Source organism: Salmo salar, chromosome 13, assembly GCF_965601325.2.
Source record: "Salmo salar chromosome 13, fSalSal1, whole genome shotgun sequence".
In the NCBI taxonomy this organism is placed as follows: domain Eukaryota; kingdom Metazoa; phylum Chordata; class Actinopteri; order Salmoniformes; family Salmonidae; genus Salmo; species Salmo salar.
The window spans coordinates 34,890,001-34,907,120 of record NC_138303.1 but is presented as its reverse complement, the minus strand read 5'-3'; the positions used below and the strand labels follow the sequence as shown (position 1 = coordinate 34,907,120).

Below are 17,120 nucleotides of genomic sequence, written 5' to 3'. Positions count from 1 at the left end.
ATATTGGGTGAACCGTTTAGTGAGAAAATTAGATGCACAAGAATCATACCAAGACATGCTACCCTCTCACCATTACAATAACAGTGGAGATTAGAATATTTATATATTTGGTATGATGATAAAAAAAAAATCATTTAGCAGAAGCTCTTATCCAGAGCGACTTACAGTAGTGAGTGAATACATTTTCATAAAAAAAAAAAATGTCATACCGGTCGTGGGAATTGAACCCACAACCCTGGAATTGCAACCGCCATGCTCTACCAACTAAGCTACACAGAACACTATGATACTGATATTTTTGCATCTGTAGAAGTGTTTAGAAACATATTCTATTCTTCCTTACAATAAAAGTGACTCCAAAATGACAAATAATCGGAAACAAACAAAACAAACAGCAAATGCAGCTAACACATTTGTAGAGTCACACGTTTGATGCAGTCATTGTGTGCTATGAATATGGGACCAAATACTACTTTAATACACAAGTGAATTTTCCCCAATACTTTTGGTACCCTAAAATGGGGGTATATGTACCAAAAGTGCTGTAAATTCACGATAACATGATTCCAGAAGACAGAAGGGGTATTTAAAGACAACAGTCATTAGGATATTCATTTATTATTATAAAATGTATTGAGTTTGATAATTATGGTAAAAGTTATGGTAAAATGGTTGAGTTGGTGACATTCAGTATAATGATCAATGGTATTAGACCTTCATTACTACCGATCTGTAAAAAAAAGAAAAAAGGGACAATTTTATACAATGCACTCCAGTTATGTATCAGCCTACAAATGGTTAAAATTGTCAGTAAATAGACCCTTCAGAATTACTCACATTCACATGTGGGAAGGGCAGGAGTCCATGTCCCATCCAGGCTGCATGTGACGGTGCTTGGTCCATGCCTCACCATGCCCCTAGAGCAGACAAATGTCACAGAGTCGCCAAACTCAAGTGGCATTCTAATTCCTCCTGTCCTTCGGGCATATTGTACTCTGGGATAGGGACATGTAATGTCTGTGAACAGAGATTAAAGAGTCAACATAAGCTTTTATTCTATTGGTTTTAAGGGGGTTGGTTCCTTAATATTACTCTCAGTGCCAAGTTCTCAACACTTAAGGGATGTTCCTAGTTTGCTAAAGGGAACAAAAACATAGCAAAAATAGTGCAGCTATAGAAGCTATAGAGTTAAACAGGAAATGGCACCTTTGCACTCTGGAGGTGGCGCACTCCATGTCCCATCTTTGGTACAGTAGAGCTCACTCGTTCCAATCAGTTTCCCTACGCGACACCGATAGCCTATCACAGTGTTGTAAACGTAAGGTGGTTCCAAATGGCCATTTATCTCTCCATTTACCACCTCAGGAAGTTTAGCACACTGCACAGCTGAAAGTCACACACACAATGTACATTTACATGATTTACATTACCCTTTTTTTAAGATTATGGGGACAGAACTGAAGTTCAGGGATGTTCTAAACTAAAGCAAAGTTACCTAAAGCAATTGACCTATGACCCAGGTGTAATACTGTGTCGTGCAGTAGACCATCTAAAAAATAAATGAGACACCTTCACAGACAGGAACACGCCCATCCCAGCCATCATTCATGCAATTTCTTACATCCTGTCCAACCAGCTGATACCTGGTGTAATAATGGGTACAAAAAGTGATTTAATATGACAACGCATAATTTTATTTGTACACTGCAACAATTATGAGAGTAGCCTCAAGAGCAAAAAGACATACTAGCAGAATAGAACTTACCCCTCATCACAAACCCCTGTGGCTGTATCTCCAAACTCTACACCGGTATAGACGAAATGACCAAAAGACATCTCTCCAGCTGATCCACATGATTTGCCTTTGGACAAGAAAATGTCAACAAATTACATTTTTTAGAAGGCACAAAACACACAAACATTAGTGTGTATTAATACTAAGAAGTATTAATGATGTGCCAGAGTATATGAAAAGTATATGTAGAGTAACTAACTGTACATATACAGTACCAGTCTAAAGTTTGGACACACCTACTCATTCAAGTAATTTTTTTTTACTATTTTCTACATTGTAGAATAATAGTGAAGACATCAAAACTATGAAATAACACATATGTAATCATGTAGTAACCAAAAAAGTGTTAAACAAATATATTAGTAGCCACCCTTTGCCTTAATGACAGCTTTGCATACTCTTGGCATTCTCTCAAACAGCTTCACCTGGTATGCTTTTTCAACAGTCTTGAATGAGTTCCCACATATTCTGAGCACTTGTTGGCTGCTTTTCCTTCACTCTGCGGTCCAAATCATCCCAAACCATATCAATTGGGTTGAGGTCGGGTGATTGTGGAGGCCAGGTCATCTGATGCAGCACTCCGTCACTCTGCTTCTTGGTCAAATAGCCCTTACACAGCCTGGATTTGTGTTGCGTCACTGTCCTGTTGAAAAACAAATGATAGTCCCACTAAGCCCAAACTAGATGGGATTGTGTATCGCTGCAGAATGCTGTGGTAGCCATGTTGGTTAAGTGTGCCTTGAATTCTAAATAAATCACTGACTTTGTCACCAGCAAAGCCCCCCCACACCATCACACCTCCTCCTCCAGGCTTCACGGTGGGAACCACACATGCGGAGATAATCCGATCACCTACTCTGCGTCTCACAAAGACAGCGGTTGGAACCAAAAATCCCAGTTGGACTCATCAGACCAAAAGGACAGATTTCCACCGGTCTAATGTCCATTGCTCATGTTTCTTGGCCCAAGCAAGTCTCTTCTTCTTATTGGTGTTCTTTAGTAGTGGTTTCTTTGCAGCAACTTGAACATGAAGGCCTGATTCATGCAGTCTACTCTGAACAGTTGATGTTGAGATGTGTCAGTTACTTGAATTCTGTGAAGCATTTATTTGGGCTGGTAACTCTAATGAACTTATCCTCTGCGGTAGAGGTAACTCTGGGTCTTCCTTTCCTGTGGCGGACCTCATGAGAGCCAGTTTCATCATAGCGCTTGATGGTTTTTGCAACTGCACTTGAAGAAACTTTCAAAGTTCTTGAAATGTTCCGTATTGACTGTAAAGTAATGGACTGTTGTTTCTCTTTGCTTATTTGAGCTGTTCTTGCTATAATATGGACTTGATATTTTAGCAAAAAGGTCTATCTTCTGTAAACCACCCCTACCTTGTCACAACACAACTGATTGGCTCAAACGCATTAAGAAGGAAATCAATTCCCCAAATTAACTGTTAATTCAAATGCATTCCAGATGACTACCACATGAAGCTGGTTGAGAGAATGCCAAGTGTGCAAATCTGTCATCAAGGCAAAGGGTGTCTACTTTGAAGAACCTCAAATATAAAATATATTTTGATTTGTTTAACTTTTTTTTTTGGTTACTACATGATTCCATGTGTGTTATTTCATAGTTTTGATGTCTTCATTATTATTCTACAATGTAGAAAATAGTAAAAATAAATAAATAACCCTTGAATGAGTAGGTGTGTCCAAACTTTTGATTGGTACTGTACTTTCATCTATTCTGGCACATAATTTCATATGGTTTCTTACGTTCACATCTCAGAGTTACTGGTGTCCACCTCCCACTGACACAGGTACTATAGTAAGTGCCTCTTACTCTAATGTATCCCATGGCACAACTGTACCTGACCCGGTGACCAGGACTAAAATCTGCCTGTGCTCTACAGCAGTCAGAAAGGTGTGTGTTGGAGAGGTACGGTGGCACTCCACATCTGCCTACAGGAAAGGGAGATAGAAATCAGATCTGGTATAAAACCAATGCATCATAACATGTATTATATATTTCAATGATCAAAGTGACAGACCTTGGCTGGTGTTGTGTTTACCATTAGGCTTTGGGCTTTTAATTATATCATTAGAGGGCAGACAAAGTGGGAGATCGGGCTGCCACTGGCCGTCTGGTCCACAGGTGAGCTGCTGGGCTCCAGTCAGGAGGAAGCCCTTGGAGCAGGCCAAGGTCACTGAGTCTCTGACCCTGTACACTGAGCCAGTCTCACTCAGCTTCACACTATTGGCCACTGAAGGAGCAGGGCAGGTCACTTCTGCTGGAACCACTTGTGGTTCACCTCCCTCTAGAATGATGACATTTCAAATGTTATTGTGGTTTTGTTTCATTCATTCTTGTATCTATAATTTCATTTAAAAAAGTGTGCCTCATCTTGGAGATAAGAGGAAAAATGACCTCGTACTTTAGTAAAAAGCACAACATTGAGACTAGACTTACAGTACATTCAATCCTTTGAAAACAAGAGATCCTTTACCTGGCACACATTGTGGAATCTCCTCCATCCATTTCCCAGATCTTGAACATTTTATGCGGGCAGCACCTTTTAGCAGGTTTCCTTTAGAGCAGGAAATGGTTACATCTGATCCAGGTCTTCTATGCTTGATGGATGGGCTACCATTTGTTATGTTTAATATAGGGCACTTAATCACTACATGAGTAAAAAAAAGATAGAAGCAGGTTAAAACGGAGTTACAACACATTTGACACAGAGTCTGTATAGCAGTTGTCCTAATCATGTCAGGATACTTACGTATGCACTGTGGAAGAGAAGGAGTCCATTTTCCTTTAACCCCACATGTGACAGTGTTTGATCCATTCAAATAATAAAGGTCCTTGCAGGAAAAAGACAAAGAATCTCCAGATATATAAACTGGCTTCAACCCATTGATCAACGTCTGCCCCTTTGCCTTGGGGGCATTGCAAGTGATCTCTAGAAAAAAAGAAGCAGAAAAAGCTCATACAAGTTTGGTGTCTCTCTGTGGCAGATGGCCATGCCCTATCATTACAGAGCACTCCTAACAAATCATCACTGAAGAATGATAATTAGAGTTTCAAAAAACTATGCAACAAAACAGACACAGCAATGTCTCCATAGAGTGGGAGTTGGAATTACAAGAGCTAAGCACCGCCATAAAAAAATCAAGGCTCCTCCAGCAATGAATATGGGCCAGACACCCCAAAAAAGTTAAAAGATTTCAACTTTGGGCACCCTTAAGTGATGTTGGGCACCCCTACTGAGTCAATGTGTTATTCAAGCCAGGATGGACCTCACCTCCGACAGAGGGCAGACAAAGTGGGAGCTCGGGCTGCCACTGGCCGTCTGGTCCACAGGTGAGCTGCTGGGCTCCAGTCAGGAGGAAGCCCTTGGAGCAGGCCAAGGTCACTGAGTCTCTGACCCTGTACACTGAGCCAGTCTCACTCAGCTTCACACTATTGGCCACTGAAGGAGCAGGGCAGGTCACTTCTGCTGGAACCACTTGTGGTTCACCTCCCTCTAGAATGATGACATTTCAAATGTTATTGTGGTTTTGTTTCATTCATTCTTGTATCTATAATGACAAAAAAAATATGTGCCTCATCTTGGAGATTAAGAGGAAAAACAGATGCCTCCATCGAGACAATGAACTCATGCTTTGGTAAAAAGCACCACAACATTATGGGTGCCTGTGATTTGGGCGATTTTCACAAAATGTCATCCATAGAAGGGTCCTTTGGAGTAAGGATTGTTGACATATATTTCACATTTTTATCTTAAAGCATAATTGATAAATAACTAATTGAAGTTGGAACATTTGTGAGTTTTTGGCCTTACCCAGACCTCCTTTAAGATTCCATAATGTTTCATCTGTAAATGCTAAAAATTGACGTCATATGAAGCTTTACTGTTCGCTTTGTAATATGAGTAGTAATTTCATTTCAATAATAGTTTCCATGCATTAATTTGTTTTGGTTTTTTAAATATAAACATAAATATTGAAGATATACAATTTTTGATTTGGCTACATTTGTTTCATATTGTTGAACATAATATACTCTACAGGCATATCAAAGTTCCAGAGTGGGATCTCTGCTAGTTTGAAAGTTAAGGTCCATTTTATACAGAGAAATTGGCATATTAGGCAATGTAACCGATTGAAGCCCTCGTTTTACTTGTATCAATGCAAATCCTGTAAATTACCAGCAGAGGGCAACCATTTTGAATCCAATTTCACATTCACAATGTTGGTAATGCTTACAAATTGGATCATAACCACTGAGGTATAATAAGAACTAGAAACTGCGTCCAAGATGTTCCGACCTTTTTTCAAGGAAATCTACTCAAGTTCCGATTCATGAACCGTCTATATCCGGGTTGGATCCGGTTTATACGGACCAACATCACGTGCGCACCAGCACTTAGTGAGCACAGGCGACATTATCGCATCATCCAAAAACATAGCAGACCTTGGATGAATATAAAATGTTAATATCAACATCTAAGAGTGATGCAAAAAATATATATATTTTAAAAAATCTGCTGACGTGAAAATAATTTGAATAATTAAATGAATGTTTTGTGCACAAAGGTGATGACTAAAGTCTCTTATTAGGAATTTTCAAATCTGACTACTCTATGTGGCCGTCTATAGAAACTGTCTTTCTGGGCCAGGTGGCAGTTAAACTGCAGTACCGAAGCAAAACTGTAGGAGCAGTCGAAACCGTACTTCTAGACCGAAACCCTGGCCCCTTGGTCATAACTCTAAAAGTAGCAGAGTTCTCATTTTAAACTGTGATATGCCCATAGAGTATATTATGTTCAACAATATTAAGATATTCATATGACACCATTGTTTGCTTTGTAGTACCTACAGATAAAACATTGTGGAGTCTTAAAGCGGCAATAAGCAGTTGAAGCAATAACAAAGCGTTTTTCCCGCCCCTGTTTTGGTAAAAAGCTGAAGGTAGGGCTGGAGATATGTAAGCACTCTCAAATTCATAGACAGTGCTATGGATGCATGGACTGACCATCCAAGATATATAGTTTTAACCATGTAATAAGGCTACATAGTGTTTGTTTTTTACGTTTACCTTGTTTACAAACATTGGAGTAAAACAAGCTTATATTTTGGGTTCTGATGGGGCACGAGAGTTGAACTAAGCTCATGAGGCATTTATAAGTTATATTCTACAAGAATCACTGGGTACATATAATTAATTTGTAAGTCAAATTTTTTTTATGTAGCATCAGATTTCCCCTTTAAATGAGGCATGGGTTAGGCCAAAATGTCACAAATAGTCCAACTTCAATTGATTATTTGTCAATTATGCTTTAAGATACAAATGGAAAATATGTCAACAATCCTTCCCCCAAAGGAACCTTCAATGGATTCACTTTTGTGAAAAAATATAAATAAAAATTATGGTCTTTTTTTTGTTCTAGTTTGGTGATGAATCACCCTTACAGGACATTAGCTAGGACATTATTACCCATGCTGTGGTAGCCTAAAGGAACATTGGTTTACATTATATTCTAATGCTTTTGTAACAATGGGACAATTACGGACTGAATGTCCAAGGCCAACATGGTCAAGTCTCAACAACAGGATCTTGGTGTGTCATGCCTACAATCAACTAGACAAGTACAGGGCATGCAGTCTGGTACTTCATACAGCAGAACCTACTAAATTGATTAGGATGCATGTTATATGTCCTACTTAGAAAGGGACAGACCTGATTGCTGCATACCTTCACACGTGGGAATCTCTCCACTCCAGCCAGAGTCCTTACATATTCTGTATTCCATCCCCTTCAGTGTAAACCTGTGCAAATATCACAGATTAAGAAAAAGCTCAAGTTATAGGCCTATTTCATTACATTCAAGACACTTACCCCTCATTGCACACTGCATATGCCTTGTCCCCCAACAAAGACCCCGTATAATGAAAGTATCCATTGAATAACTCCCCAGCAGATCCACAGTTCTTCTCTGAAGAGAGGATGGGACACATTAGAAAACAGCAGAGCAGTCAGGGTGAATCCAGGGTGAGATACTGTGCCAAACTCAACATAAATAACCACAGGGAACTGTTTGTGCCAAACAGCACTAAGACAGACACACTGCAGTCCTCAAGGACTGAATTGAATAGAAACGTTATTCCCAAATGTTCTCTTTGCAACCACCAGAGGGCCCCAGTAAATGTAAGTGTCAAATGACAACTACTTGCCACAACAACCTCATCCCAGAGACAGTTATAACCATAATGACATTCATTGAACCAGTGTTATGCACAACAACAATATATACTGATCTAAATGCTTAGCTGTAGGCAATTACTTACTTTCACATGTCATGGTTAACTGTGTCCATTTTCCATTTTGACACTTGATAATGCGACTGCCACTGTTCGGAGTGTAGCCCTCCGCGCATCTGTAGCGGACTTTTTCTCCATTGCTGAATATACCCTTTTTCGGTTTCATGTACATGTCCTCGATTTGCGTGTGTGGATAGGACAACGGCGCATCACATTTCGATGGAACTTGAGCTGTTTAGAAACAAATGAGCCACATCAGCAACAGTGGCAATTCAAATCACTGCGTTCATCCGATGAATATGTAAAAATGCAACAAATGACATTGCCAGTGTTAAAGTGGACTTTGCCTTGTTAATTTTACGAATACAACAATCTCACCTGAGGCATGTAGGGCAAGTGATAAGAAGAACACGACATTATAAACCAGATTCATCGTTTCATGTGCATTCGGGTCTGTACGCTCACCAGTTTAAACGTTATTGAGCTTAATAAAATGGTATGTCGACTGCGTTATATTTTATAGTTGGAGGGGAGGTGACGTAAAATGACGAGTAGCCTTGTAGGCCTACGTATCTAGGCTATTCAGATTTATTTACGTCAAGTAATCTGAGTTTTTCCATTGGTAATACTTAGACTCACTCCTATGTTGGAGTGTTTCTTGATCAATTTATCAAACATGATTTTCACAATCATGTATGATAAGTGGTTCAAGAAACACTCCAACAATGGAGTGAGTCAAAGTTTCCCACAGGGCAAAAACCAGTGGTGTAAAGTACTTAAGTAAAAATACTTTAAGGTGCTACTTAAGTATTTTTGTTGTGGTATCTGTACATTACTATTCATATTTGACAACTTTTACGTTTACTCCACTACATTCCTAAAGAAAATAATGTACTTTTACTTCATACATTTTCCCTGACAACCAAAAAGTACTCATTACATTTGGAACGCTTAGCAGGACAGGAAAATTGTGCAATTCAGTTATCAAGAGATCTGGTGGACTCACTAAACACAAATGCTTCGTTGTAAATTATGTCTAAGCGTTGAAGTGTGGCCCTGGCTATCCGTAAAAAATGGTGCTGTCTGGTTTGCTTAAATATAAGGAATTTGAAATGATTTATACTTTTACTTTTGATACTTAAGTATATTTTAGCAATTACATTTTATTTTGATAGTCAAGTATTTTGAAAACCAAATACTTTTAGACTTTTACTCAAGTAGTATTTTACTGAGTGACTTACTTTCACTCGAGTCATTTTATTTTAAGGTATCTTTACTTTTACTCAACCATGACAAGTGTAGACTTTCTTCACCACTGGCCAAAAAATGGTTGAATCAACATTATTTCCAAGTCATTTCAACCGCCAAAATCTACGTGATGATGTTGAATCAATATGGAAAACTAATTGGATTCTAAATCCAATGACATGGTGCATATTCTTTTTTTTAATTTGTTTTATTTTTTACTTCACATTGAATTCAAATGTAAATCAAAACTAGACATAGAATTTACGTCTGTTCCGAGTGGGTTGTATGTCTTACAACCCCATAACAGCATCTGCAGTAACCAAGTATTCCAGCCACTCTCTTCCTATGAACCAGTTGCTATTAAATAAAACAATTTTAGGGTGGGAATCTAGGCTAAAGTGGGCTGGGTCTTCTGTTCCAAGATCATCAGGAACAGTCGAAGGTGGAGGCGGCTGTGGAGCCATTATCCTGGCAGCGCTTGTGGAAGGGTGGGGCTCTGAACACCAAGCTTGCTGGAGTTTAGCAGCATCATCGATGTCTTGGTGACAGCCTCAGTGGTTTAATGCTACTACTGCTTATCGCTCTCCTTTGTTTGGGTACTTTGGCAAAGCCAATCTTAGCCTATTTAGCTAGCTCAAACCAGATAATATGCCAAGGCTAATAACGCTAATGCTTTTTACAGCTACAGTTGAAGTCAGAAGTTTACATACACTTAGGTTGGAGTCATTAAATCTCATTTTTCAACCACTCCACAAATTTCTAGTTAACAAACTATAGTTTTGGCAAGTCAGTTAGGTCATCTACTTTGTGCATGACACAAGTAATTTTTCCAATTGTTTACAGACAGATTATTTCACTTAATCACAATTCGAGTGGGTCAGAAGTTTACATACACTAAGTTGACTGTGCCTTTAAACAGCTTGGAAAATTCCAGAAAAGGATGTCATGGCTTTAGAAGCTTCTGATAGGCTAATTGACATCATTTGAATTAATTGGAGGTGTACCCGTGGATGTATTTCAAGGCCTACCTTCAAACTCAGTGCCTCTTTGCTTGACATCTTGGGAAAATCAAAAGAAATCAGCCAAGACTTCAAAAAAAGAATTGTGGACCTCCACAAGTCTGGTTCATCCTTGGGAGCAAATTCCAAATGCCTGAAGGTACCACGTTCATCTGCACAAACAATAGTACGCAAGTATAAACACCATGGGATCACAAAGGAGACGCGTTCTGTCTCCTAGAGGTGAACGTACTTTGGTGAGAAAAGTGTAAATCAATCCCAGAACAACAGCAACGGACCTTGTGAAGATGCTGGAGGAAACAGGTACAAAGTATCTATATCCACAGTAAAACAAGTCCTATAAATCGACATAACCTGAAAGGCCGCTCAGCAAGAAAGCCACTGCTCCAAAACCGCCATAAAAAAGCCAGACTACGGTTTGCAACTGCACATGGGGACAAAGAACGTACTTTTTGGAGAAATGTCCTCTGGTCTAATGAGACAAAAATAGAACTGTTTGGCCATAATTACCATCATTATGTTTGGAGAAAAAAAGGGGGAGGCTAGCAAAGAGAAGAACACCATCCAACCGTGAAGCACGTGGGTGACAGCATCGTGAGGTGGAGGTGCTTTGCTGCAGGAGAGACTGGCGCACTTCACAAAATGAATGGCATCATGAGGGAGGAAAATGATGTGGATATATTGAAGCAACATCAAGACATCAGTCAGGAAGTTAAAGCTTGGTCGCAAATGGGTCTTCCAAATGGACAATGACCCCAAGTATACTTCCAAAGTTGTGGCAAAATGGCTTAAAAAAAACAACGTCAAGGTATTGGAGTGGCCATCACAAAGCCCTGACCTCAATCCTAGAGAAGATTTGTGGGCAGAACTGAAAAAGTGTGTGCGAGCAAGGAGGCCTACAAACCTGACTCAGTTACACCAGCTCTTTCAGGAGAAATGGGCCACAATTCACCCAACGTATTGCCGAAGCTTGTGGAAGGCAACCCAAAACGTTTGACCCAAGTAAAACAATTTAAAGGAAATGCTACCAAATACTAATTGAGTGTATGTAAACATCTGACCCACTGGGAATGTGATGAAAGAAATAAAAGCTGAAATAAGTAATTCTCTCTACTAGGATTAGATGTCAGGAATTGTGAAAAACTGAGTTTAAATGTATTTGGCTAAGGTGTATGTAAACCTCCAACTTCAACTGTAGATAGCTAAGAGTGAAACAGCTTCAACTGTAATCTTGCCCTTACAATTCAAAATGAAATATATTACAGCTCATGTTATTCACTTAGCCTACCACAGAGATGAGAAGCGATTTTTCCCACTTTTTATGGAAAACAAAGGAGTCATACGACTCATACCTAACTGCCCAGTGGCTTTCCATAGCCCCCTTAAAAACACAGCAGCGCTCCCTGTCCATTGTGCGCAGGGGAGATACAGATTTGTTTTGGGCCAACCTGTCACTCAGTCATTTTAACTTTTTTGCTATTTTTATATAGGGACATAAAACTAAAACTGAGGGGGCTAAAGTTTGAACTGAGGGGGCTAAGCCTCCTGTAGCCCCCTCATGGAGCCATGCCCGTATCAGAATTTGATGATGAGCAGCTCACAATTTCAGTGTCCATCTACTAACTACACTATCACTATTAAGAAAACACAACATTTTGTACTTTCACTATTCAAAAATGAGTATCAGAATTTTCCTCAATTACAAATAGAGTAATACAAGTTTCTATGCGACTCATGACATTGCACAACACCTTCTCCACACCTTAAAGTGTTGTTGGTTTAGGACTTTAGATAAAGGGTAGCTCCTGTTGTGGTACAATTAAGTATTTTACAGTCTTTTGGAAGATGCCTACACTGATACACAAACAACAACAAGGATGTGAAAGGGGTGGGTATAGCATGACAACTATGTTACAGTGCACCACAAAGCAGCTACTTTAATTTCAGCCTTTAGTGGTTCTCTCTTCCCTGGCTGTACCTATTCAAATGTGAATCAGTAATACATTAAATCAAAGCACTGTTAGAAACCCCTAGCTGACTGAACCAATTAAATATTTCTAAGAATGATTTTGTTTACTGTACAAGGGCACTTAAAATATATCTATATTTATTTATTTAACCTTTATTTAAATAGGCAAGTCAGTAAAGAACAAATTCGTATTTACAATGACGGCCTACCAAAAGGCCTCCTGCGGGGACAGGGGCTGGGATTAAAAATCAAAAACAAATATAGGAGAAAATACACATCACAAGAGAGACGCCACAACACTACATAAAGAGAGACCTAAGACAACATAGCATGGAAGCAACACATGAAAACACAGCATGGTAGCAACACAACATGACAACATGATAGCAAAACAACATGGCAGCAGCACAACATGGTACAAACATTATTGGGCACAGAAAACAGTGCAAAGGGCAAGAAGGTAGAGACAACAATACATCACACGAAGCACCCACAACTGTCAGTAAAAGTGTTTCCTGATCGAGTCTTTGAATGAAGAGATGGAGATTAAGGTCCAGTTTCAGTGTTTTCTACAGCTCGTTCCAGTCGCTAGTTGCAGCGAACATCGACCCAGGGATGTGTGTGCTTTTGGGACCTTTAACAGAATGTGACTGGCAGAACAGGTGTTGTATGTGGAGGATGAGGGCTGCAGTAGGTATCTCAGATTGAGATCCAAGAGGGTTTTATAAATAAGCATCAACCAGTATACTACAGAGTAGTATAGAGTGCAGTGATGTGTCCTACAAGGAGCATTGGTGGCAAGTCTGGTGGCCAAATGGTAAAGCACATCTAGCCACTCAAGAGCACCCTTACCTGCCAATCCATAAATTACATCTCCGTAGTCTAGCATGGGTAGGATGGTCATCTGAATCAGGGTTAGTTTGGCAGCTGGGGTGAAAGAGGAGCGATTACGATAGACAAAACCTAGGCATTCTTCTTACCAAACCACATGATTTTTGTTTTGGAGATGTTCAGAACAAGGTTAAGGGCAGAGAAAGCTTATTGGACACTAAGAAAGCTTTGTGTTTGAGCGTTTAACACTAAATCCGGGGAGAGTTCGGCTGAGTGTAAGACTATCATCTGCATATAAATGGATGAGAGAGCTTCCTACTGCTTGAGCCATGTTGTTGAGAAGAGCGTGGGGCCTAGGATCAAGTCTTGGGGTACTCCCTTGGTGACCGGCAGTGGCTGAGACAGCAGATGTTCTGACTTTATACTAGGGCTAAATCAATAATTAGAGGTAATTACTTCCCTCAATAACGATATAAAAACGTTTAGATTCATTTTCGATAATGTCGATATAGAATAGTTAGGTACAACAGTCCATTTCACCTCTGTGACGCAGCAGGAACGTGCGGAGAAGTGACAATATGCACGTGGAGAGGTATACGCCCACTAAAAACCACTTAGCATCTTGAGTGATGGAGTAGACACTATTAACCAGCAGCTTCCAACAAAGAAATTATTGATAAAAAGGGTTAAACTGTTTCAGTAATTTGGAAGTGGTTTGGTTTTTTGAAGTCCGACAAAGAGCAGAGCAATGTTCGGTGCAAATTGTGCCGTAGACAGGTGGCTACGAAGTCTGGTAATACGACAAACCTTTTTCAACATCTGAAGCAAAATCACTCTTTGGAACATGCAGGAAGTTTGAGTTTGCGCCACAGTATTGATAAACGCCCTTCAAGCACCAGACAATCTAGTGATGTTTGCCCGAAGCAGTCAACACTGACAGCGTTTATGCCCTACAAGCAAACATCAAAAAGACAATCACAAATGCTATTATGCATTGCTAAGGACATGCTACCAATTAACATAGTCGAAAAGGAAGGTTTCAAGAGGCTTATCAATTTAATTGACCCCCAGGTACGTGCTCCCTGGCTGCAAACAAGGAACAATTTTCCTTCAAGTATAATTTTATTTAACTAGGCAAGTCAGTTTTACTTCTTATTTACAATGACGGCCTATCGGGGAACAGTGTGTTAACTGCCTTGTCCAGGGGTAGAATGACAGATTTTTACCTTGTCAGCTCGGGGATTCGATCTAGCAACCTTTCGGTTACTGGCCCAATGCTCTAACCACGGTTTGTTCAGGCATTCTTGAGTTTGAAGCAGATATGCACCTTTTAAACAATATTGGATTAATATCGTGATAATTATCGTTATCAAATGAAAAAAATATATAGATATCGTGATAATTTATTTGCCATATCGCCCAGCCCTACTTTATACACTGCACTCTGAGGTAGTTAGCAAACCAGGCCAAAGACCCCTCAGAGACACCAATACTCCTTAGCCGGCCCACAAGAATGGAATGGTCTACCGTATCAAAAGCTTTGGCCAAGTCAATAAAAATAGCAGCACAACATTGCTTGGAATCAAGAGCAATGGTGACATCATTGAGGACCTTTAAGGTTGCAGTGACACATCCATAACCTGAGCAGAAACCAGATTGCATACCCGAGAGAATACTATAGATGTCAAGAAAGCCAGTCAGTTAATTATTGAAATGTTTTTCCAACACTTTTGATAAACAGGGCAAAATAGAAATAGGCCTAAAACAGTTAGGATCAGCTTGATCTCCCCTTTTAAATAAAGGATGCACTGTGGCTGCCTTCCAAGCAATGGGAACCTCCCCAGAGAAGAGAGATGGGGTAAAAAAGCTCAGAGATAGGCTTGGCGATGATAGGGGCAGCAACCTTAAAGAAGAAAGGGTCTAAACCATCTGACCCAGATGTTTTTTTTAGGTCAAGTTTAAGGAGCTTCTTTAGCACCTCGGGCTCAGTGAACGCCTGCAGGGAGAAACTTTGTAGCGGGGCAGGGGGAAAAAAGGGAGGAGCATGGGGAATAGTTGCATTAGAAGGGGTGTGAGATGAGGAAATGTTGGATGGGCAAGGAGGCATGGCAGAGTCTAATAGGAATCCTGACTGAAGTGGTGATTAAAGCGCTCAGCCATATGCTCCTTGTCAGTAACAACCACATCATCAACATTAAGGGACATGGGCAGCTGTGAGGAGGGTTTATTCTCCAGGTCTTTAACCATTTTCCAGAACTTCTTGGGGTTAGACCCACAGAGAGAGAACTGCTCCTTAAAGTAACTTTAGCCTTCCAGATAGCCTGAGTACACTTATTTCTAATTTGCCTGAATGAGAGCCAGTCAGCCTGAGTATGCGTGTGCCAAGCGATTTGCCAAATGGAATTATTGAGTTGGAGTAACACTGCCAGATCTCATTTTCTTTATGGGCGCGTATTTGTTAACGATACCAATGACAATATCAAAAAAGAAGGTCCATGCATCTTCGACAGAGGGGATCAAGCTGATTCTACAGTCACGGCCAAAAGTTGAGAATGACACAAATATTAATTTCCACAAAGTTTGCTGCTTCAGTGTCTTTAGATATCTTTGTCAGATGTTACTATGGAATAATTACAAGCATTTCATAAAAGTGTCAAAGGCTTTTATTGACAATTACATGAAATTGATACAAAGAGTCAATATTTGCGGTGTTGACCCTTCTTTTTCAAGACCTCTGCAATCCGCCCTGGCATGCTGTCAATTAACTTCTGGGCCACATCCTAACTGATGGCAGCCCATTCTTGCATAATCAATGCTTGGAGTTTGTCAGAATTTGTGGGGTTTTGTTTGTCTACCTGCCTCTTGAGGATTGACCACATAAGTTCTCAATGGGATTAAGGTCTGGGAAGTTTCCTGGCCATGGACCCAAACTATCAATGTTTTTTTCCCCGAGCCACTTAGTTATCACTTTTGCCTTATGGCAAGGTGCGCCAACATGCTGAAAAGGGCATTGTTAGTCACCAAACTGTTCCTGGATGGTTGGGAGAAGTTGCTCTTGGAGGATGTGTTGGTACCATTCTTTATTCATGGCTGTGTTCTTAGGCAACATTGTGAGTGAGCCCACTCCCTTGGCTGAGAAGCAACCCCACACATGAATGGTCTCAGGATGCTTTACTGTTGGCATGACACAGGACTGATGGTAGCGCTCACATTGTTTGGGGCATCCGGACGAGACAATCGGAAAGGGGATTCATAAGAGAAAATGACTTTACCCCAGTCCTCAGCAGTCCAATCCCTGTACCTTTTGCAGAATATCAGTCTGTCCCTGATGTTTATCCTGGAGAGAAGTGGCCTCTTTGCTGCCCTTCTTGACACCAGGCCATCCTCCAAAAGTCTTCGCCTCATTGTGTGTGCAGATGTACTCACACCTGCCTGCTGCCATTCCTGAGCAAGCTCTGTACTGGTGGTGCCCCAATCCCGCAGCTGAATCAACTTTAGGAGACGGTCCTGGATTTTCTTGGGCGCCCTGAAGCCTTCTTCACAACAACTGAACCGCTCTCCTTGAAGTTCTTGATGATCCGATAAATGGTTGATTTAGGTGCTTACTGGCAGCAATATCCTTGCCTGTGCAGCCCTTTTTGTGCAAAGCAATGATGACAGCACGTGTTGCCTTGCAGTTAACCATGGTTGACAGAGGAAGAACAATGATTCCAAGCACCACCCTCCTTTTGAAGCTTCCAGTCTGTTATTCGAACTCAGTCAACATGACAGAGTGATCTCCAGCCTTGTCCTCGTCAACACTCACACCTGTGTTAACGAGAGAATCACTGACATGTCAGCTGGTCCTTTTGTGGCAGGGCTGAAATGCAGTGGAATTTTTTTGGGGGGGATTCAGTTCATTTGCATGGCAAAGAGGGACTTTGTAATTAATTGCAATTCATCTG

The 17,120-nt window shown here is 40.4% G+C and overlaps 1 protein-coding gene across 4 annotated transcripts; it reads right to left on the bottom strand.

Moving 5' to 3' along the window:
* Window positions 1–599: 599 nt before the first annotated feature.
* On the bottom strand, window positions 600–8,648 carry si:ch73-217n20.1 (complement receptor type 2). Of its 4 annotated transcripts, none has more exons than XM_014135489.3 (14): window positions 8,488–8,648; window positions 8,137–8,340; window positions 7,688–7,784; window positions 7,529–7,617; window positions 5,091–5,312; window positions 4,569–4,748; window positions 4,293–4,466; window positions 3,837–4,103; window positions 3,562–3,747; window positions 1,766–1,862; window positions 1,570–1,643; window positions 1,207–1,386; window positions 838–1,017; window positions 600–730 (listed from the first exon to the last, which is right to left on the bottom strand). In XM_014135489.3, the coding sequence occupies exons 1-14, from the start codon at window positions 8,540–8,542 to the stop codon at window positions 723–725; spliced, it is 2,013 nt and encodes a 670-aa protein (XP_013990964.2). In that variant the 5' UTR covers window positions 8,543–8,648; the 3' UTR covers window positions 600–722. The 4 variants fall into 4 exon arrangements, with proteins under 4 accessions (XP_013990964.2, XP_013990966.2, XP_013990965.2 ...); XM_014135491.3 differs by having other exon boundaries at window positions 3,858–4,103; XM_014135490.3 differs by having other exon boundaries at window positions 7,544–7,617.
* Between the last annotated feature and the right edge of the window lie 8,472 nt (window positions 8,649–17,120).